Source organism: Echinops telfairi, unplaced genomic scaffold (genome assembly GCF_000313985.2).
Source record: "Echinops telfairi isolate 266 unplaced genomic scaffold, ASM31398v2 ScPeMD7_3533;HRSCAF=4204_1, whole genome shotgun sequence".
NCBI lineage: Eukaryota > Metazoa > Chordata > Mammalia > Afrosoricida > Tenrecidae > Echinops > Echinops telfairi.
The window spans coordinates 13159514-13183534 of NW_022107432.1; the positions used below are offsets into that span (position 1 = coordinate 13159514).

The following is a 24021-nucleotide window of genomic DNA, read 5'->3' on the forward strand; positions in this document are numbered from 1 at the left end:
CCAACCCACCCTCCCCCCACCCTCCTGGTATTTCCACTCTCAGCACTGGTTCTGAAGGGATCATCTGCCGCCACAGAAGTTCCTTAGAGAAGATAATGAGGGACAATCTCTGCATGAGTGACTTTCAGGTTTGCTCACACAGCACAGCACCCCATGGAGGCTGATAATGTACAGAGGTATCTGTACAAGAGAATGCAACATGACCTAAAATCGGGAAAGAGGTGTGTCAGTGTTGAATCCTCTCAACATACTTCTTCATTCTGTCTACATTATCAGATACATTATCAGGTATCTGATAATGTACAGATACTTCAGAGGGTCTGGTTTTATTGGTTGGAGTTTGGCCTGGGCCTTGGGATCTTAGAAGCCGCCCAGTGATTGTCCTGCAGCCAGGGTTGAAAGCTAGTCCCCTAACATGTTGCATAATAGTATCCTTTAGAAATAGACTCTGCCATTCTATTCTTGTATCACTTCCTTTTCTCAATAGTCTGTTAAAATCTCTACCGTTGGATAGATTAGTGACACTATCTGTAGAATTACCTTATGCCCCAAGGTGATGATTACTAATGTTCTCTGTCATAAAATGATACTGAGGCCTGGAAAGTAGGCCAGAAGCACACGTAACCCACAGACAAGTGATGCCCACACGGTTAGGGAAGAGTGTGCTCTTAAAAATAGGAGGATGGCAGGCAGGCAGCCAGCACCCCACCGAGGCCCACTCCACAGCCCCCAAAGGTGAGCAAATGCCCTCAATGAGAGCCCCGTACCCAGCGCACGATAGATAAACTTCTCTTCTGCCTGCCTGCCTGCCTGCCACTCTCTTCTCTTCTCACTCGGGCTGCCTCAGATTTTCCCTCGCAGGGATTTCACTGTTTGGAAAGACAAACTTTACCCTGAAAGGAGACTTGGCAGACAGTGAAGCGTCTGGTCAGGTCAAGGATGACCAAGACAGGCAATCCACAGGGAGAGCTGCTGAGGCTGGACTGGGCCACCAAGGCCTCTTGGTGGGGCTGGCCTTGGGCACTGGGCCCAGCGGGTGGCTTAACAACTGGACAGGCCTGGTTGGTGGCAGAGGAGACTCTGGGCTGAGTGAAGGTGCTAGAGAGTGGGAGGAAACGCAGTCAAATGGAGCAAACCAGGACCGCCTCCGCGTTTGGAGTTTTCGTCCCCTTCAACAAGTGGTTGTTGTTTGAATTGTCCAGAATGCCCGAATCCCTAGATGGGAAGCTGTCAGGCCTGGAGGAGGGGGAAGAGGGAGAGTGACTACCTGATGGTTGTGGATTTTCCTCTGGGGGGTGGGAGGGTGGTGAAAATGCTTGTGGAACTGGATAGTGGTGATGCTGAAGGCCCTGAGCTGTGTACTTTAAACCGGTTCGTCTTATGTTCTAAGTTTCACCTCCGGTACAAAAACACAACAAATTGACTGTGGTAACGATGGTACAACACTTCTTGATCTGATTAAACCATTGAATTGTATGCCATTTGGATTTTGTCCCACTAAAACGGTTTCTTAAAAAAAAAAATGTTAAATACAACAACCAGTCCTTGAGCACCTGGGCTAGTTCCTTGGGAGGGGAAATAAGGATGAAGGAAGTGGCAGTCTGATCAGAGTTGGGAGCACGCGGAAATGATGGCGCAGTGGATTGTGTATGTGAGAAGACACATCCTCCCCTGGAGGGGGTTAAGGGAGTGATTCATGGAAGAGGCTGCAATTGAGCTGGGCTGTTGAGTGAGTGAGCTTTCTTGACCCGTGGAATTGATTGGGGCGGGAAGATATGGTCTGAGAGGCGATACCAGAACCAAGCCCGCTGCCGTGGAGTTGATTCTGACCTATGGAGACCCTGTAAGACATTAGAGTACAACTGCTCCCAGGATTTCCAAGGCTGTGAATATGTGTGGAAGCAGATTGCTTAACTGTTGCCCTGCAGAGCGGCTCGTGGGCCTCAACCACTGACCATTGTCTAGCCACCTGCCACTAAGGATCCTCTGGGAAAGGGAATAAGCAAACCCTTCAAAGAAGTGATTGGGAAATATTTTGGCCAAAAAAGAAATGTAGATAGTTGTGCTAGAAAGGTAGGTTGGGCAAAAAAGGTTTTAGGGTAGGGATAGGGAAGTCCTGCGTGTGTATGTGTGTGTGTGTGTGTGTGTGTTGCTTTTCAAGTTGACTGACTCATGGTGGCCCTTTGTATTTCAGAGTAAAACTATACTATACTGTTTTCAATGGCTGGTCTTTTGGGAAGTCGGTTGTCAGGCTGGGGCTGGTACTGAAATGATGGGCTAAAACACTGGCAAATGGTAGAATTGTCATTTGAACCCAGGTGGTCCGTTCTGGAGCCCAAGCTGTGAATCCCCTTCATGCTTTATAATTTCCACCCCCAGCAGGTGGAACCGCTGGCCATTAATAGCCAAAGTGACCCAGTGACCCCCTGGGTCTTTTCACAGCACACCTGGGGTTTAAAGGCAGCTTTTGAAATAAACAAGCTGGTAGTGTGGGCAACGTGGCTTGCCCTGTGACCCACAATAGAAGCAATGTGAAAGCAGCAGCCAGCGTTCTGTTTCTGAAGCTGAGGCGTACATTCTCAATGTGCAGTCAAAGAACTGGGAGCCCTCAGCCCCACACCTGTGATCCCTGTTTCTCCTCACTTCCATCTTGCACAATTCCGGGGGCACAGAACTTGATCAATACCCAAAGGAGTGAGGATGCATACCCTTAGCTTGGGAGGTCTGAGACTGCCAAGCAGAGCTTGTTTTTTTTCCCTCTGCAGTGAATCCAAGTTAGCTTTCTTCCTGGCCCAGCATTGTTTCTGGTGATGGTTTGCTTGTGTTTGGGGCAGCTATTGGCAGGGACGTGGTTAAAAATGGAGTAAAAATGGGTATTGACTTGGCAGTAGGCACAAGGCTTGGGAAGGACTGTGGGTTTGGGGTGTAAACGGGGTGGAGGGCTGGGTCCTTCCTTGTTCTTGTGACCAAGAACTTAAACCGGGACTGTTTTTCCTTTGTTTTACAGGTCACAGCCAAGACTGCCTTCCTATTTATTTTACCTCAGTATAATGTTAGCATGCCTACAGCAGGTAAGAAGCACGCCTTCCCCGGCCCTGTACCTGGGGTCCTGTACCTGGAGGACTTGGGGCACTCCCTGCCACAGTCAGATAACAGTGGTGCTGGGTCAGCAGTCAAGAGCACCACCTGGCTCCCCAGCTGTGACAGTTAAGGGGAATCCCGTGGGGGGCTTGGTGTGGCTCTCATGCTTTCCCCTAAAGCATCTAGTGGTGACTTCTGTCGGAAGCAGGACCTGAGGCACCAGGGCCATCCTCCATTTAGGAATGTGCCTTCCCGTTGGAAGTTCTGATGAGGAGAATGGGCAGGAGGTTGCCTTTTGATGGTGCCAAAAGATGTCATGTTGGTTCATACTTATCACCCTCTTAACCCACTGCCACTGAGTCCTTTCTAACTCATAGCATAGTCGGGTTTTTGAGACTGTAAGTCTTTCCAGGAGCAGATTGCCTCCCCTTTCTCCTGAGAAGCAGCTAGTGGATTTGAACTGCCGACCTTGCAGTTAGCAGTCCAGTGCCTACTCAACATCATCATCAGGTCTCCCTAATTACCCATGTTGAGTAATTTTTTTGTTACTGTAAAATGCACCTATTCCTCACTTAGCACCTCTCTTAGTATCCAACATTTTGTTTTTACCACTCTAATAAAAAACGGACTCTCATTTGCACCTTAACAACTTACACCTAGCAGTATTGAACGGTGCAAGGTGAGAGTACTAAGAGTGATGGTTAAGGTGCTGTGTCAACTTGGCTCAGCCATGGTTCTTGTGGTTTCACAGTTGGGTAATGATGTAATTTGGCAGTTTTATGATGATGTAGTCATCCTCCGTTTTGTGATAGATTTATAGCCTCCGTTTTTCACATAAGGCCAATTGTCATGTAATGAACTGATCTTTGGAACGTAATCATATCAGTAGGTGAGGAATAGATAGGTTTGTTTTTTTTTTAACTTTAATGTCAGAATGCCAGTTGATTAGTTTACAGAGAAGTAACTAGTTATTTAATATTGTGCTGTTTATCTGCAAAGTCAATTTATATGGATGCCATATTATAGTCTTGAGCCCTACTGCCTTTATAGTTCATTGGGAGAAATGATTGTCCTAGGAAGCATACGAGTCAGCCATCCTCTCATTATAGAAAGGGCCTGTTTGGGAAGCCAGACCATGAGTCTGAAGTCATTCCCAGAGAAATTAGCAGACAGATGGCATGATAGCACCTCTAGCTCTTTTGGGCTGAGAAGCACGCACTTCATGCTACAGTGCCCAACTCGAGAGTCTTACATGGGAGTACTGAGCTTGTGCCACTATTGACCATATTGTGCCCTGTTGTTAACTGCTGTCAAGGTGTCCCTGGTCCATGGAAACCCCATGCAAAATGGAACTGAATGCTACCCAGTCGTGCGCCATCCCCAAGATCCGTAAAGGATGAGATCATTATAATCTCCAGGGCTGTTCTTTGGCTGGTTTTTAGACGCAGGTTAAGCCATTTGTCCTACTCTGTCTTAGTCTGGAAAGTCTGCTGAATCCAATGGGGCAGTGCAGCTTCATGTCAGCCTCACCTCCACTGACAGACTAGGGTGTGATTGTGCATGAGACATATTGGCCGAGAACCAAACCCAGTCTCCTGAATCAAAAGGAACCGCCAATGCCTCTAGTTGGTTTTAAGCAGTCAGTCAGTCCAGGAAAACATTTGTCTAACAGCTAGGCCAGACCCTGTGTAGAATTTACAAAACGTATAAGATCTCTGACTCCCTGGGGCTTACCATTTATTGGGGAAGGATAGAAAATAAATAATTATAGCTGTCACAAGGGTGTGTCCTAAGCCTAGTTGTACATGCATGCTATGTGATATGGATAATCAGAGGGTGATGGAGATGCTTCTGAAAATCTGGCATGTGAGCAGTGTGTGTGCAAGTGCAGTAGGGAGCTCCTGACATCGGGGTCAGTGAGTGCAGAAGCCCTCAAGGGAGACGAAAACGTCTCAGAAGGTTCCAGTGAACCAAGGAAGGCAGCAGGCCTGGAGCCAGGTGGGTGTGGCATTTTCCTAGGGCTGGGCTATTGAATTCTCCTAGAACCTCCTTCTCTGGACCCAGAGCATAAGGCTATGGGCAAAGGTACATGAAAACTCATGCTGAATTGAGGGGCTTTCAAAGAGCGAAGTGTTGTTAAAAGAGCTGATGTTGTCTGTAAATGGTGGCATTTGGAGCTCTTTGAAACACAACAAGCAAATAATTAAAGCGAAACAATGGAAGCGCAGTAGCCTGCTTCCTTTGGTTTTGAGCTCTTTTAATCACCATCCCTGTGTGGTAATATTTGGTTTGTAAGGATTCGAGAAAGCACATTTCTCATGGGGGGAAAAAAAAAGCACTTCACAATAATGGGGCTGTCAGGTGGTAATTTTTGGTAATTTTTTAAACCTTCCTCCCAAATATTCTTAGGGCCAGAAGTGCTTGGAATGGATCCTTCTTTTTGGGTAATTTGCATCAATTCTGACATGTAAACTATCTTTAAATCACGTATAACCTGCTCAGATCAACTGTCAAGAATTTGCATGTTAGTAGAACACTACAAAGCCGTCTGTTGTGTCTCAAGCCCTGCGGTGGTTTCCAATAACACTCGTGGTTTTCAATAACAGTCATGCTGATAAGTCTTTTCCTTGACTTTTCTTGCCCTTGACTTTTACCCTAACTCATCTCCTTCCTTGCTCCTGGCTTGATTACCTAGTGCTGCTTTAAAAGAAATACCATTGAGCTGATGCCTCTAAGGAGCAGGAAATGGTTTTCTCTCGGTTCAGGGGCTAGAGATCTAAATCCAGGCCTCGAGATGGGCCCTGGAAGCAGTGCCTCTCCCCTCTGCTCTCTCAGAAGCAGGGTCCTGCCTCTTTCAGCTTCTGAGCCTGGCATGCCTCAGTTTCTTGGCCATCTTCACAGACCATTGCCTTACCCATTTGTGCTTGCCTGTGTGACCAAACTGCCCTTTACATAACCCAGAAGGGGTTAGGTTTAGGACCCATGCTAACTGATATGACCCCATTCACATAACAGAGAAAACTATATACCCAAACAAGTGTGCAGGGATAGGGATTTGGATCCCATCACCTATCTGGAGGGGCCGCACAATTCAATCCATAACAGCTTCCTGCTACATGATGTCATCACACTGTCAGCTAGCTACAGAAGCGAAGCTCCATTCAGGGAGGTGGGAAAAGAGACGAGGAGCACAGTAGAGTCAATGAGAAGTTGGCGCATGCTCTTGCCGTGCTGGTGTCCTTGTGGTTTCTTCAAGGTTATCAGGGATAAAGTAGGAAATGCCCCTTGATACCAAACTCAGTAAAGTACAAAACAAACCAAAGAGCCAATGACATGAATTTCAAATAAACAATGAATAACTCACATAGAGAGTTACAGTCTCAGAAACCTACATGGGCAGTTCTACCCTGTTGTAGAGGGTTGCTATGAATTTGCATCTACTCAAGGGCAGTGAGTGAGTGCATGAATTTTCTGCCATAACACTATCCCCAATATTGCTTGGGATGACATCATAACAGTTATTATTCATTGTCTGTCTGAAATTCAGATTTACCTGGTTGGCCTCTATTTCATCTGGAAATATATACCCAGCCTAGCTCTGGCAAAGAGTGAAATATCAGGTGTCTGGACCTTGCATTAGACACCATAAGTCTTCTTTCTGATTAAAATACCACAACACATCTGGTCGGAAACCCAGAGACCGTGAAAAGATCAGAAGAGACCAGACCTGTGATTCATCCCATAGGCAGACTCAAGGTCCACTGGCTTCCCTTCCGAACTGCACCAGCTGGCCACCAAGAGCCGAGCATCTCCATGGTTGGTTTGGAGTTGCGTCCATTTGCTAACTTGTCTTGGGCAAGCCACTCCATCCCATGAGACCCACAGACCCTGACGGGAGGAAGCCTTAGAGGTCCTTTAAATGCTTGCTACTCACACTGTCCACAGATCAGCTGGTAGAAATCTGGACTGGCAAGGCACAGCCTCCAGCCCCAGCCTAGCCTCCTATATCACCACCTGCATCTTAGCCAGCTTTTCTGAGAAGCATATGGGGAAGGCTTCAGTTAGGCTTTCAATGATACGGTGCTTCGGACCTCTGAGGTAATACAGCCAAATAAGCCAACTTGATCCAGGGACCCATTTGCCTCCTGTTCTTTGCCAAGTGTGGTTTTCCGAAGACCATTTGGATTGGGGGCGTGGGGGGGAGCAGGAAATATCACTGGGTGGACTTGGTTTCCAGCTGGAGCTGCAGCTCCCTGGGCCTTCAGAGACATCTCTGTACGGTCTCGTGGTTGGGATCGCTTTGACTTCCTCCTAGGGAACAACGCTCGAAGCTTGAGTGAGCTCTTAAAGTAAGGTGACCAGACGTCCCGCTTTTGGCGGGACAGTCCTGATTTCTAACAATTTTTCTCCGCGTCCCGCGGCGTTTTTAAAAAGTCCCAATTTTTGGAAAGAATGCACAAGCTGGAGTATACGGTTTTCATCTGCCATGTGGCTATTTCGCCAGGATATGAGTTTTATCAATGGTGTCCCGCTTTTGTCCCGCTTTACCAATGTTAAAATCTGGTCACCTTATCTTAAAGACAAGGTTTATTTTGCAGTAACCAAAGGTTGCTGTGACCCACCCCCCTCCACCCTCCCTCCTTGGCTCCCCCTGGTCTTAGCTCCCGTCTGCTGTGCAGGGTTTTGCAGGTGGAGATGAAAAGCCCCAGCCCTCCTATATCACAGTTTAGCCATTGTTCTCACAGCCCTTGTCGGATGCCACAACTGCTTGGGAAAATCACCTCAGACAAGATTGTTTTAAAGCCTCATTCAGCCAAAGAAGGGCCTTTGTCCAGGCCCTGGGTGCTCTCATTCCCTTGGCTTATATCATATACTTGAAAGATTGGCATTACATAGAAATGGAGCCCCTCCTTGTAAATGAGCTCGTGGGGGACAAGTAGGGCAGAGGCCGGTGCGCAGCAGTAGCCCTGGTTACAGAGGAGAACTGGCCAACTCCAGCCTGTAGTCTGTACAGCTGGGGATAGTGAGACTGACCCCGCTGGCCTGATCCTGCAGGGAGCTGATGGTGTCTGCCAGGTGATGGGGCTGGGCTGCTCTCTGCATAGGCTGCCCAGGGCTCTGGAAAGCTGTGGGAAGCGCTGGGTTTGTGGCACTGGACCTAGGGGGACGCAGCCTGAGAGCCAGGGACCTGACTCTGTCTAGGCTCCCTCGGGCCTCAGGACCAGATTTTCTGGCCAAACAGCCTCCAGCATCCTGCCTGCTCTATATGTAAAAATATCCTCAGGCTCCCAGGACCCCGGGCCCAGCTGGTTAGCCATCTGTACAGGGAGCCCCTGACCCAAGATTTATGACGTGCCGTGGACTTGATCCCCACTCCACTAAATGTACTCTTTCAGTGTAACATACAAACAGCAAAAGGGCACATCACCAGTTTCCGCTTGATGAATTTCCAACAGGACCAGGTTTCTAAGCAGCATCCCAGGACACCCCCCTTACCGACCCCCATTCGTCCCCCTTCTCTCACAGACCCCTGGTCATAAGCCCGAGCATGTGCCCCATTCAGTGCGCAGCTTCTCAAGGTTTAAGTAAATAGAACCACTGAGTTGCTGTGGCTAATTGTTAACCAGCCGGAAGCGCAGTCTGTGCACACTGCTGCCCAGGTGCCTGCGCCTTTGAGCCTATGCTTGGAGGGCCCCCTTTTCCTCCCTCTCCCTCCCTCCCTCCCTCCTAGAGAACCATCGTATTAATGTTAGACGGGGATAATCTTTACAGAAACAGATCACCAGGTATCCCACCCCCACCCCCACCCCCCACCGTGGGTGAGTTCAAACTGCCAACTTGTTAATTAGCAGCTGAGGGCTTAACCATTGCACCGCTAGGCGCAAGGCACAGGGTGTCACTCCTTAGTGGATCCATTTACTTTTTCTTTTCCCTCTTCCTGCCTCTGGCCTGGAACCTCTCCTGCCCGCCCCCAATCCACATTTGTCCTTCGCATTCCCATGTCTAGCCCAAATCCGTTTTCTAACCAGCTGCTCTTTATACTCCTTGTCCTTAATTTAACAATGAGTTTGTTGAAATTATTTTTATCCAAAGTTAAAAAGAAGGGGAGAGCAGGGAAAGTCTTAATTTAATTACTGCATTTATTTTTGTCATATAGTCTTGAGGGATTACTTTCCCGCGATGGCCCCCCGATAGAAGTCTTAGTCGCCAGCCGTGCGCATGCTTCACATGCCGCAGCTGTGTGCCCATGAAGTCGCGGTGCCCACCGGGGAGGGACAGCTCCTGTTCCTGCTGAGCTAGGGGCCTGCTCCATCATCGTGATACTTCTTCCTTAAAGGCCACAGAGAGGGCTACAGCCTTATAAAAAGAAATGGGGCACCCGCAAACAATTTGGGAACTCAGCCAATTCACTGCCAAGGAGTGGATTCCGACTCCTAGCGACCCTATAGGACAAGATTGAACGCCTCTCCCCCTCCCCTGTGGGTTTCCAAGACTTGAACTTGTTTACAAGGAAGTGGGAAGCTGCCTCTTTCTCAATAGGACTGACTGATTTTGAACTGCTGACATTGTGTTTAGCAGCCTAACGCGTAACCACTACAGCACCAGGGCTCCAGGATTCAGGAATTAGGTGCCTTTATTACCAGCTCCTTCCCAGCTCCGATGTTTAACTCATGTTGTTACTTCTTCATTACATTTTTCTGTACTGTAAAACCATCCTTTCCCACATCACTGCCTACATTGCTATAACTGCACGAAGTACATTCCACAGATGGTTCACATGACAGCTAGGCTCATGAGCTGGGTCTTAGTGTGTGCACGTGTCTGAGATCCAGGATGATCCAGGATAACTTTTTCCAGTGGGGAGGTAGGAGAAGTGGCCCAATGGCCACTGTGTGGTGGACCGAGCTCAAGGTCGGAGTGCTGCCCATCAAGGCCCTGTACCCTGCAGTCAGTTCCCACTCATGGCAACCCTCCTCTGTGTCAGGGTAAAGCTATTGCGTCCAGGGTTTCCAAGGGCTGATCTTTGGGAAGCAGTTCACCAGGCCTTTCTGGACAGACAGAAACCTGTAACCTCCCAGTTAGCAGTGGAGTGCATTCTTGGTTTACACCACCCAGCAACTCCCTACCTGTCATCAGCCTTCTCTCATTCCTGCCTGCCCAAGTAGGACAGGCCTGGGGGGTTAAGAATGCTCCTTCTGAGTGATTTCAAGGGAGTCAGGAAGCCGCGAGGCATGGCGGGAATTCTGTGGGACTCCTCCCTGGGAGTTACAAGGTTGAGGGTCTGGGCTCTGCCCCTCACCCTCCAGAGTTCAGCGAGGTACAGCTGCAGCTTCCTGGTCAGAGTACTGTTTGGAGTGAGTGATGTAACTTACCCAGCACTCTGTATGTGGCCTGTCATTGTCTTTGGTGTTACTTGTCCTAAATGAGCATCCTGTCGGGAGAATTGATGGTAACCACCTTATCCCTTTAGCTCCTGATTCTTTCCTTGGGCAGCACCCCGGTGCCGGGTCTCTGTTTGGGTGATACCTGACAGTGTGTATAGTTTATTCTCATAGCTTTGTGTACAAGGAGAGGTGGCATTACCCCCAGTCAGAAGGGCCAACTGAGGCAGAGACCCTGCCTCATTTGACAGCCAAGTGACGGCTCCAGAGATGCCCACCAGGCCTTTTCATGTCTAGTCTCTGTGTGTGCACCTACACACGTGTGTGTATGTTGGTGGTGGGGGTGGGGGTCTATAGCACAACAAAGTAGAAAGGTAGAAAGGACACTAAATGTTTGTTTTATTTATACTAATTCGGGGGCATTTGGACAAGTATTGAATTTATTTAAAGAAAAAGACAATTTCTTTGAGTAGTACATGCACTCACATAGATCAAACGGAAGTCTGCAGGGACAGCCGTGCTCCCACCCAGCCCCTTCCCTTACTCCCTCCCAGCCCCCCGGGCTAATCACCCTTGTCTCCTGCTTGCGCCCTTCCAGTGTTGCTTTCGACATATATAAGCAAGACAGGTGTATCCTTTCTCTCCTCCCTTTTGGAAGATTTTCAGTTCTGTCCGCACCTTGCCCTTTTCCTGGCTGTCATTTCAGGTCGGTACATAAAGAGCATCATCGTGCGCTCAGACGTGCTTTGTTCTCAGAAACTGTATGGGGATGTATTGTGCGTGCCTCCACGTGAATATAGTCTCAAGAGGACAGTGAGATACTTTTATATACATGTACACCCTGGTAACCACCACCCCGACCTAGAGACGGCATCCTTAGCTCCCTTGGGCCCCCCTCCTAGTCAGCATCCCCTCCCCAGAGCAACCCCTGTTCCTATTCCTCTGTCCCTGGAGGGATGTTACCTGCTTTCCAACTTCTTGCTCCCTCTCCCTTGAGTTCATTGGGGGTAAGAATAGGCATAACGAAACATGTGCAGATTCGACAGTTCTCACATGTGCAACAACCCCAATGGGTGCCCATCACCCATTTCCTATTCTGAACAGTCTCTCGTTTAAAAAAAAAAAAAAGCATCATTGTGCACAGCAGAAAAAAAAAAATAAATAAAACCCAGGCCTTTGAGACCAATTCTGAACTTAGCGTGCATCCAGATTCCACAGAGAGTTTGTTGCCAGGCAGATTCCTGGGTTCCGTGTCTACAGTAGACCTGATTGGGGCCCAAGGTGAAAACAAGTGGGGTCGTTTCCAATTGAAAACAGTGCTACAGTGAGTGGCCGTGTATGTGAACCTTTTTGAGTGTGGCAGGTACAGGGTAACTTCCCGGAAGTGGACGGAGCTGCTGCATCAAATGGCAGGTGTAGTTATGAAGTGACTTGGATGTCGTCGCCCCCCCACCCCCCATAGGCCCAAGCCTATGGTGATAATTCCATTTGGGAATGGGTTCTCCTTGTTATGTCAGTGATGCAGGATTAGTATATGTTGAGTCAATCCCTTTTGAGATATAAAAATTAATTTGAGGCAAATAAGCAGCTAGAGATGGAGAAAGATAGACAGCAGGCCACAAGAAGATCTCCAAGAACCGTGCAAGCCGCAGATGAAGAGACAGAGCCAAGGGCCACCCCTCAGAGCCAACCCTGAGAGAAAGCCTTCTATGAGAGCGAGCAGCCCAAGTTCAGTTGTCTAGCCTCCTGACCTGTGAGAAAAGACATGCCTGTCTGTGAAAGCCATCCGCTTGTGGTAGCTCTGTCACAGCAGTGCTGGATAACTTAGCAAGTTGCCCTCCACAATGGGCACCATTTTGCACTCCTGCCAGGAGGGCACGAGAGAGCTGGCTTCCCCAGAGCCTGGGCAAGAGTGCATCGTATTGTCGTATTGTTGAGCGTGGGTTTTTGCCAATCTGATAGGTGTGAAACAGAATCTCAGCGTAACTGTAGTTTGCATTTTTTTAAAGCGCGTAAGAGCCATCTGTTCTAGTTTCCCTCTAAATTGTTCTGCTCACACCCTTTACTCACCTTCCTCACGTTCTCCGACCCTGCTCATCCCCACGAGGCTAGCCCCTCCCTGTCCTCTGGATGTAAATCTTTTCTGCAGGAGCTCAGCTGCCTCTGTAACTTGGTGTCTGATGGTTCATTCACGTACTAGGTCCAGGTTTCTACGGTATAGTGTGAAAGATTCTAAAGACGGGGAAACACTGTTGGCAGCGAGCACAGAAACAACTGAGAGTCAGTTTTACAGACCCAGATTCGCAGATCTCAGAAGAAAGATTGGAGAGGAGCCACACTGAAGGAGCGGAGTCCAGAGATGCTCTTTCAGCAGCCGGTGTTCAGGACAAAAGAACAAGCTCACCTGGCAGAGGCCCAGACTCCCACGAGATCTGAGGCGCAGATTCGACAGCAGCAACAAGCGGACACCAGCTCAGGCCACAGGGACAGGTCACAGACGGTGCCTGGCTATCTAGACAAGACTAGGCTGTTTAGGCGAGCCGGAGAAGTCACCTCCAGGTGACACCCACGAGGAAACAGGAAGATGCTGGAAAGCAAACAGCGGTCCACAGAGAATGTCACTCTCCAAATGGGACAACTGCAAACATCATTTATCAAAAGCAGCCAGGACTCTCAATGAACATTCCAGCTCCTTTCCTGTGAGAGAGAGCCCCTGGGGGAGGGGGTGTGTGCCGTGAACCCTCTGCTGCTCCTTAAAAAGCTAGCCGTCTGTGCCTACCCAGGAAGCCCTCGGAAGAAGGCCCTGGTGATCTACTTCTGGGAAAAAAAAAAGCCAGCCATTAAATTAAAAACCCTTTGAAGCCCAGTTCTACTTGCACACTGTCCAAGTCAGAATCGACCTCGGGCAACTGGTTAACTGTGCTCAAAGAGAGCAAAACAGGGATCCCTCCTGATTCGAGGTGGGATGGCTCACCTGTGATGGGAAGAATATTGCCTGGGGCATCTTCCTTCAAAGCTAGATGAATCCCTACAGCAGAGCACACTGGCATTGTCCGTACTGCTGTGGGCAAGGTGTCAGGGGCCATGTGGGTCACTGGCTTGCATCATGGCCTCTGGTCAGAGCTGGCCTGCAGATATGTTTTGTTTGGCAAGGTTGGTGGCAACCCACACAGTGTTTTAAAGTTTTGCACATTAGTCACCCGATCAGATGACTTCATGTGAAGATCTGTCCCTGTGCTGTTGGAAAACTAGGAACCGGGCCGTGCCAGGCACCTCTGCCATCACCACTCTCTCCCACCTTTTGATGGGGCAGAGGCTCTGCCATTGCCGAGTGTCCGCTTCTCTCCCCGCTAGTGTGTTCCAGGCACTGGACCTGTCTGTCGACTGCCACACAGCCGAGTTGGACCAGTGCCTACTCCTTAAACTCATTCCTTCTGACAAGGGAGACACGCACGATCAGTCAAGAGGGTGACCATGGCTTAAAAGAGCAGGCATATCTCTTTGTGGATGTGAAGAACAAATACTCTAAAGCAGCAGGTCTCAACCTTCCTAATGCCTGACCCTTTCATACACTTCCTCATGTTGTGGTGACCCCCCCAGCCATAACATTGTTTTTGCACTACACAGGGCTTCCATGGGCTCACGTCTACAAGGTCACCAGGTCTTTCTTCGTAGCCCATGATAGCCTAGAAACACAGCTGAATTTTCAGCGTCAGAGGGACACACCTGCTTAGGATGCAGACTGGTGACGGCTTCAGCGTCAGAGGGACACACCTGCTTAGGGTGCAGACTGGTGACAGCCGAGCGGGGTCTCCCACTGTGGCACAGCGCAAGTGCGCGTTTGCTTCGGTTTGTGTTGCTATTGCCGGGCTATGGTGGGTACTAAGTGAGATCATTGTCTGCAAGATGCTTACTCCCATCATCTATGGTCAGCATGCCATAAATGGTGGCTATCAAATCGTATTGTTTAAATGCTCTCTAATAGTAATACATTAGACAGGATCCCGGATATGCAAGCGCCGGGGAGCTGTGCCACTGCAGCCTCTCCTTCTCCCAGCGGCCTCGCAGCCAGCAGCTGCAGGGTTGGAGGCGGCTGGGGAATGCTTGCCTGGCTCTCTGCTGTCCGCCCACCATCCCCCAAACAGCAGTCTCCTTCCAGCTGTGGCGCACTTGCCCTGAGTCACACACACATGAGTCATCTCGCTTTGCTGTGCTTACCAGAAGGTAGGCCAGAGTCAGTCTGTTTCCGGGTGACCGACACAAGAGCACAGCTGACTGACTGGGTCCCTTTGGGACTGGGAGACCGTGCTGGTGGGCGGTGGTGAGGGGTACCGGGAGGTGGCGAGCGCGGTGAGAACATGCTGAACTTTGAAATTAGACAGGCTCCCCCTTGCCCCTCCCTCCGACAAAGCCTTGCTCTGTGAGAGGTGCTGGGCTCACTGGTGCAGTGTGGTGATATATAGGAGGCACTGCCCAGGCTCAGAGTGCTCACACCCGCAGAGAGATCGACAGACAGACATGACATTACAACACAGAGAGGTACACGCAAGCCAAGGCAACGGAGGGCCTGTCTCCAGCTGGGCTGGATGATGCTGAAACCTGGAACTAGGAGGGCCATCAGATGAGGGGGTTCCGGTCCATGCAGAGTTCCCTTGCAAAGCAGGCCCAGCAATCTACCTGTGGGGCACAGCCCTATGTGGACACTAGGGTGTCGTCCCGTTTTGGAATCGACTCACAGTTGCGTTCGAGATAGTCAGGCGAAAGGGCCAGTGGGGCTGGGCACCCTGGGCAGAGGAAGTGGCGCCTGCAGCGGACGCCTGGGATGCCGGCTGGAGGGTTGGGGAGCTGAGTAGACACATCCACAACAGTGAATGTCCTGTGTCTTGGGAAAGAGCTTAAACGTTACCCTGAAGGCAAAGGGAAAGTAACCGGAAATGTCCGATTAAACGGCACAGTGATGACTTATTTTACAAGGTTTAGTCTGGCAGCAGTCAACAGTAGCATGCCTGGAGGCAAGAGACTGCCTCAGGCAGGGTGGGGTACATGCCCCCCAGGGGCCATATAGCGTCCACGAAAGACACCAGCTAACATGGCCCACCTCAGCAAAGAGAAGCAGTTCCAGCCAACACACGCTAGGAGTGAGTTAATGAGATGTTTGGCCAGTGTGGCCCACGAATGACATCATAAAGATCCAAATGGCCCTTGGCAGAAAAAAGGCTCCCCACCCCTGGCTGAGGGCCCCGGGTCACAGGCCACCATGATCCAGGGAGGGATCTAGGGGCCCGAATTTAGACTTTGTTTCTTATAGAAATCCTCTCACTACCCAAGTCTAGGCACTTATTCTTCAAGGACTGCCTTGGGCTCTCAAAAAACAAAAAAAGGGTGTGGGGGGGCAATTGTTTGGTAGTAACCTATTATAACTCATTTTATTTTTTATTTTATGTATTTTAAATGAAATGTTATGGTGTTTTGGGTGAAAGTGTATACAGCAAATTAGGGTCCCACTGACCATCACCACACACATTTTGCAGAGAGAGGCAAGGGCTTCATTCTTCAGTAATACCCTCTGAATGTGTGCTGCCCCCCACCGCCCCCCACAGAGGCCTTGGCTTCCCAACCCCCTTGCCTGTTCAGCTTTGCTTTGGAGTAGCGGTTCTCAGCCTGTGGATCGTGACCCCTTTGGGTGTCGAACGACCCTTTCACAGTAGCAAACCTATTATGACTGTGTTTCACAGTGGTCCTAGCCACAGGCAATTGTGGGGCTGGCGCAAGACAGGGCAGGGATTCATTTCATTGTGCAGGGGGTTGCCACGAGCCACGCTGGACTTAGTACCCCCCGGTGGCAGCCAGGTGCCAGGCTCTTCTAAGCACTCCACGTTTCCCCACGCATCTAGTCTCCCAGGAGCTCTGTGAAGTAGGAATTGCTGGCAGCCTCGTCTCACCGCCAAGGAAGCAGGCGCGGGGTCACATCGGAAGATGGCACGCAGTTGTTGTTCTCCTCCCATTTTACAGGAGAGGAAATTGCGGCTCACAGAGCTGCATGGTCACTGAGGCAGGAAGCAATGGGTCCCTTGGTGGAGATTGGTCATCTCTAGCACGTGGCTCCTGTCCACCGTGCCATCCTCTCAGACTCTCAGCAGGATACGACATCAGCACAATACAACACAGCGGTTGGTTTTCTTAACTCCTGCCACTGGCTCTTCCCAAGGTGCAAGCGCAGGGGTAGAGGAGGAAGCTGGAGCCAAAACTCTTCCTTCTAAGTCTGAGGTCGCCGCACACGGGTAGCATTTGGTGACACCTTCTGCTTTGGACGAGGTTTCAGTTTGCTACAAGACGGGCCAAGGCTATGCTCGGGATTTGGATGCCGTGTGAGCCCGGGGCATTTTCCCAAGCCTTAGGGGACCCACGGCCGGAAGGCTGACATGGTTGTTCTTGTTCCTCTGCAGATAGCGAGACCATGCACTACCACTACGGGCCGAAGGACCTCGTCACAATACTGTTCTACATCTTCATCACCATCATCTTGCACGCCGTGGTCCAGGAGTACATTCTAGATGTAAGCAGTGGGTCTGCATGAATTTGGAGCTCAGACGCCGGGGAAGGGTACCTGGTTGGAGCCCCTCTTCTGGGAGGAAACTACGAGTGTGAATCCATTCGCCGTGCCCCCCCAATGTCAGCAGCACTGGTGGCACAGGCATTACTCACTTGACTGCTATCCCAGAGGTTGGTGGTCAGATCCACTAGGTGTCTCTGGAACCTCCTGGGGCAGTTCTACCCTTCCACTCAAAGAGAGTTCCTTTGAGTCAGAAGTGACCCGAGGCTGCAGGTGACGCTGGCTCCATCAACTACCTTCCCTCTCCACGCCTTGGTCTCCGGCTCCTATCATAGCCCTGTTTCATCAGCCCAGAGATGCAGGCGAGAAATTCCACAAGCCGGTGTCCTTGCAGGTCTGTGGCCCTCACCTGTCAGCACTGCTTGCTCCATGTGGAGGCTGCAGGCATCCATCACGCCACTCTCTAAAACACTGGCTAAGTTGAGCATTCTGTATGACTGGGAGGCTTAGAAATGTCTAACAGCCGCCAGCACTGCCCAGAGGAAGAAGCAGGTTTCAGAACCTGTCCGTGATCTCTACCTTGGTATATTCATAGGTGGGGTTTTCCTTTTCCTCTAGAAAATCAGCAAACGGCTTCATCTCTCCAAGGTCAAGCACAGCAAGTTCAATGAATCTGGACAGCTGGTTGTCTTTCATCTCAGCTCTGTGATATGGTGCTTCTACGTGGTGGTGACGGTGAGTGGTCTCCCGAAGTCCCAAATCCCGGGGCTTGAGGCTGGGCTCTGAGACATCACTGATTCTTCCTGGATTGCTAATCCAAATGGCTTGAGACAGGTCTACAAAACAGTTGCCTTGGCATCAGCTTTGCCCCATGGGGTCCCGCGTGTGTCAGACTAGAACTGGTTCCATGGGGTTTTCAAGCAGACTTTTGGGAGTCAGATTGCCAGGCCTTTTTCCCGAGGCAACTCTGGGTGAGCCCGAACCTGTAATAACCAGATGCACCACTCTAAGGCTCTGTCAGAGGCTAGGAAGGGTAAGGAGCTGGAAGTAAACTTGGAGGGTGGTGTCCTAGAACGGACGCTGTTTGTGTCCCCGTAGTGTTATGGAGAGAGGGGAAAAGGGGACGGATGCCATTGTATAACTACAGCAGTCCCTTGTTAGAATTGTCATGTCACCGTGCAATAATGATGTTGTTAATCTAGCTACATGCCAGTTTGTTACTGTTTCTACAAATGTTATGTATTCTGGTGCCCACGTTTTGGGTTGAGGAGACCAAGCTCTGGTTCAGCAATGTGCCCATGGTCACGTGGTTTGGCAGTGGCAGGTGTAGGCCCTGGATTGCGGGGTCTGGTTCCCAGGGCAGCACACTATCAGGCTGAGTGCGTTTGCCTCTCAGGGGCTAGGCCAGCCTCTGCCACCGTCCACGCATCCAGTTCTGTGAGAGCCAGTGCCAGTCCCCACAACTTCTCCAGGACCAGACAGTTTACCTACTTCCCACCTCTACACAATAGGACTCTTATTTCGTGCAACCTTTGAGACAACAAAATTCCTTTGTAGAGAGGAATGTGAGCAGCCCTTCGGGAGTCGTCGTAACAAGAACCAGCTCGTTGGGAGCTTTGTGCCCCAGAACAAAGCGCTGCGCCATCTTCCCCATCGTTGGTGCACCAGCGTCTGCTGTTCCAGCCACTGTGTATTCTGAGCTCCTTTCAGCCCAGGAGGCTCATCCTCCAGCACTGTCTCAGACCCATAGGGTTGTCATCGGCTGATTTTTGGACATAGATCACCAGGCCTTTCTTCCTAGTCTGTCTTCGTCTGGAAGCTCCACTGAAACTAGCCCACCCCAAGTGACCATGCCAGATTTCGAAATAACCAGTGGCATGGCTTCCATCAACACACAAACCCCCACAATCTGACAAACTGGCAGACGAAGGGTAACTTAGACGTGTTTAATTAGTACCTGCCTCCCCTGGGTGTAACACCTGTCTACAACCTAGTCTCTTTCTCAGGAGCTAGCATCAGCCTGTCAGAAACCGAGGCCCGGGGCTTACAAGATGCAGCAGCCCCGTGGTCTTCTTGAGAGTTCCTTCCCTGCCTTCCACAAGCCCCTGGCTTCCTTTGCCCTTGCTTCCTTCAGTGACAAGGAAGGGATTCACATCAGAAGGCATTCTATCTGCAGAACTGACCGCGAAGTTCATAGTCTTGAAGCGGGAGCCCCCGGGTCCCGTTCTTCATTGCTTGTCTCCCTGTTGCTGTCGAATTGACGGCTTTGAATGATGATGACTCTGGTGAAGAATAGGGGAACTACACGGACTGCCAGGAGACCCGGCAGACCTGTCTTGGCAGAAATACAGTCTGAGTGCTCCTTAGAAGCGAGGATGGTGAGACTTCATCTCACATACCGTGGCCATGTGATCGGGAGGGACCAGTCCCCGGAGAAGGGCATGGTGTTTGGTAAAGCGGAGGGGCGGCAGAAAAGAGGGGGTGTGTGAACAGTTGGTGAGGTGTATGAACAGTTGCTGCAACAAGCTTGACAGGGTTGAGAATGGCTTGGGCCTGGGCAACTCCAGGGCCCCCAGGAACCGCAGACATTGACTCGCAGCACTGTTTTCTGAAACAGAACACTAGGAAATTGACGCTTCCTCACTGCTCAGACGGCTCCCGGCCACATGGTCCCAGGGACAGACACACTGTGGTCGGTGTGAACAGGGCCCCCTGCTTTGTGCGGTGCATGTCCTGGCACCAGAAAGTGTAGGTACTTCTGGATTTGCAGACTTGACCCTGCCACCTGGCCTTCTGCGCACCTCCAGATGCTCTGCCCTGCGCTGGGGCGGAGAAGCCTGCAGGCAGCATTTTACCTGGCTGTCAGGAGAAGCGTTGCCTCATCTCTGAATCACACTTAGCCTTTCCATCTCAGCCCGGGCGTGACACATTGAGACCCGCTTTGGGGCCACTGAGCCCAGGGACTTCATAGCCCTTTCCAGAATGGGACATGTTTTCCTGAGTCGTTCAAGGGCTCGAAGATGATGGTGCTAATGAGTTTGAGACTGTACAGCATTCTTCTTGGGAAAGCTAGTCACAGTTTTGTGTTTAGGTTTTTTTCCCTTTCTATGAGTTGATTTTTAACAGCTTCCCCGACATACGGTTCACATAGCATACATTTTACTAGTTCCCTCACTTTCGGAAGCTTTGTGTGGTCATCACACCATCAATTCCAGGACGTTTCTTCTTCCTTGAACTCACTGTTGTTTGCCTTCCATGTCCCGCCCCCTCTCCTGCCAGGTCCTTTGGAAACTCTCAGTGCAGCGGCCGTCTCTCTAGGTTTGTTTTGATGGTCAGAGCTGGGGCCCCACTCACCGCCTTTAACAACCAATGGACACTCCGGGCCCATGAAACGAATGGGCCAGCAGCCCCAACACCTGACAGCGCTGCTTACTTCCTGTGTCCGTCCTCTCCATCTGGACGGTTCTGAGGAGAGTTAATGAGGAAGAAAAGAGGGCAACTGGGGTGGGGGGTGGGGGGCACAAAGAAAAGAGCAATTGCACTTTAATGTTGTGCCATGAATTCTTGCCGCCTCTCTTTTTCTCACACGCTGCACCAACACGGCCTGCCTCCACCCTCATGGAGACCCCTAGGTCATTGGTTTTCAAGCCGGGGCGAGTTCCCTCCCAGAGGACACTCGGCAGTGGGTCGCTGGCATCTCGTAGGTAGAGGTCAGGGATGCTGCAAACACCCTGCAGGGCACAGGACAGCCCCCATCTGAGGGACTCAGTCATCCACTGGCATGTCAGCGGTGCCGACTATGAGAAAGCCTGCATCCAACCACTGCCTGGGCCGCAGGATACCTTCCTTCCAGAAGTTTCCACGCATGTCTGCCCATCCTCACCCCTGTCCATCTCCTGCTCCGGCAGATGGATCTGCTCAAAACACGAACCAAATCATGCCTTCCCAATCCCCTGCTACCAGGCTTCCATCAGTGGCACGATCACTTCTCCTTCCTTTCTCCCGTGACCCGAGCCTTGCCCGCTCGCGGATCTCATTCATCTCGGCTCACGCCACACCCCCAGGTCTGGCCCAGCAATGCCGCTCCGACCCTCCTGACCCTTCCTGATCCGGGGCTTTGTCCGGTTGCATTTCTCTGCTTAAGGACTCAGCCTTCCGACATCCCAGGACTAGTTCCTCCTTGGCATCCACACCTCTGCCCTCCTTGCCGACCACCCACCCCCAGAGACTTGCTCCTCCCAGCCCCCACCCCATTTGTGTTTTGTTGCTCCCACGAGCATGCTCTGTTGTCTGTCTCTCCCACAGAACCTGAGTGGCATGTGAGCAGGCATCGGGCCCAGCCCCACTGCCATCTAGACCGTTCCGACTCATCGTGAACCTGTGCAGGCTTTCTGAGGCTGAAAGTATGGGAGCAGATGCTAAGTGCTTTAATAAATACTGGCGGAGAGAATGAACGAGTACATTACAAATGTGTCCCCTTTCTAAACCCTTACCATTTCACCTTTACCATTACCAAGTAATGCATTGATTTTTTTTTTTAAATTAAACCCAGAGATTCTCCCCACCCCCAAGAGGACAATACAGAAAACTACAAAACATAAAAATATAGCAAAGTGTTCCCCCCCAGTCCCTCCCACTAGAAACATCCAGTTTTGTTTTGATGTTTGATTTAGGTGTTGCTCTCGGCCCCTAGACCAGGAGAGTTCTGGGAGTGTGGACAGAGCAGCCAACAATTTCTCTCCCCTTGGAATCCGCTTTGAGCTGCTAGTCATTGTCCAAAGAGGGCAAACCCAGCAACCCCTCCCCCCAGAGAAAACAGGATGAAAGGGCATCTTATTTCCCTGGACCGACGGCCCTGGGATGTCAGACTTCATAGTTTTTAAAACCCGAAATGCACTGCGCAGTGGAAACCTAGTTCAGGGAAACACCTTGAACAGGGGTGCTTCGTGTCAGGACTGGTTTCCACTCGTTGGGTTAGAGTAGCTGTAGGTAGAGCCCAAGACACCGACAGAGATACATGCAGGTGCCTTGCAAGCATAATGCGTTACATGTTGGGCTACTAACCGCAGGGTCAGCAGTTTGAGACCACCAACTGCTCTGGGAGAAAGATGCGGCTTTCCACTCCTATTAAGCGTCCGGTCTCAGAAAGCCACAGTGACCAACGGCGATGTGAATGACATTTCTCAAGCTGTGCGTCCGTTCTCACCTCCTCCCCACTGTGGCCCCCACGGTTCCTGCCTGCTCTCTCAGGTTACTTGGGTTAGGTAGACCCCGGAGAGTAGACATTTGGACGCTTGTTTATTCTTCGATATTTACTTTTCCCCCTGACGGTGACATGAAGCCGATCTGAATCTTGGTGGCAGCCAGCTGTGTTCAGACTGGGTTCTGCTGGCTTTGTGGTTCTTTTTCCTTCCGGGACTCGAAAAGCAGCCACCTCGCGGAGGAGAGGGGAGGGGGGCTCCAGCTTGCTCGGGCCTTGCTGAGCTCCCGGATGGGTGTGAAGACCCAGAAGACCTCAGGTTTCAGAAGCAGCCCAGGCAAGGCCCTGGGGGGGATATCATTTGGGGGCACAGCTTGCTTCGGCAAACGTGCCTCCTTGTGGACTCGGAGGGTGAGCCCCAACCCCAGCAGGCCAAGCCAGCTGCTTGGCCAGCGGCCTGGAAAAGGGTGTTCTCAGAGCAGTGAGTCATTTTTCCTCTGGCTCCCTCTGCTCTCTCCCCCCCAGGGCCTCCCCCTCCACGACCCCTTGGACGGGACATTTTGTGAGCAGGAGGCGGCATGTTTCTGGGGAGTTTTCTCTGCTTGGCCCTCCAAGTTCTGACCTCTTAGTCGCCTGACCCCAGAGGCCGAGCTGAGGCGGGTTTTTGTTGAAAAGCCACAAGACCGGGTTTTTAGATTTCTCTCAGTGCGGCTGCTTCTCTTGGCCCGTCTTTTCTTTCTTTGGCAGGAATTGCTCTCCCACCTCAGTCCCAGAAGTACCGTTTTCCTCATTAAATGCGCAGCCCCGCTGCCCCTGGGAAGGTGTGTTCTCACCTCCGCTTCTCTGGGTGAGGTCGAGAATTCGGAAGACCACATAGGAGGGGACTGTGAAAAGGTGGTGGGAAAATCCCATCCTGGTAACATGCCTATTTCTCACAAACTATGTGAAGCCCCCTCACCTTTCTGAGCGCCTAGAGAGGGTCTGCTGCAGGTGGGTGTGTGAACAGCAGGGGTGGGGGGTAGTGGCCGAAGTCAGCAATGTGACTCTGTAGGTGCTCAAACACCACCCCCCTCCCGCCCCATACCCCGCAGAAAGGCCCAGTGCTTCCCTGTCTGTCCCTCAGTCTCTGAGGTGGTGGTGGGGTGAGGGTTTTGGCTGTGAGAGAGATTAGCAATGAGGCCATAGGGGTTGGGCTGAGATCTTCTCTTTCAAATCTAAGTTACCATGGCAACACTGGTGCAAGCATCTGGTTGGACACAGGTCATTTCACCAATGCTGTGCGAGGTTGTGGGTTTGGGGCTGTGGATTATACCCCAAATGCCTGTGCAGACGTCAGAGGGTGTTTGGGAACTGAAGGGTGGGTGGATCTGTCTTCACTTGGAAATGTGGAAAACTGGGAATCCGAAAGGCAGTGATCTGGAGGATGTGGACTCTCCTCTCACGATGCGCAGCCCCTGATTCCAACGCCAGTGGGCCTGCCTGTGGCTCGCAGCCTCCTCAGCAAAGCCCCCTGACCAGTTTATCCTCTGCCCGACTGAAGCTGCCGGTCTGAGGTTACTTAATTTTCAAAAAGCGTCTTATTGGCATATATTTCACATGTCTTACAATTTAATCATTCGATCATACTGAAAAGATCAATTTCAGAACATTTTCTCCTATCATACGCATTCTTTTTTTAGTAATTTTATTGGGAGCTCTTACAGATATTATAACAATCCACAATTCAGTTAGATCAAGCATAATTTTGTAATTGCTACCACTATCAGTTTCAAAACATTTTCTCTTTTCTTGAACTTCTCGATATC

The 24021-nt window shown here is 50.8% G+C and overlaps 1 protein-coding gene across 1 annotated transcript in view; it reads left to right on the forward strand.

Moving 5' to 3' along the window:
- The window catches only part of TRAM2 (translocation associated membrane protein 2), a 94146-nt gene that overhangs the window by 57019 nt on the left and 13106 nt on the right, over window positions 1-24021 (forward strand). Inside the window, exons 2-4 of the mRNA XM_004696356.2 lie at window positions 3008-3071; window positions 16910-17019; window positions 17635-17751. Coding sequence (XP_004696413.1) covers window positions 3008-3071; window positions 16910-17019; window positions 17635-17751 — 291 coding nt within the window. The remainder of the gene's footprint in view (window positions 1-3007; window positions 3072-16909; window positions 17020-17634; window positions 17752-24021) is intronic.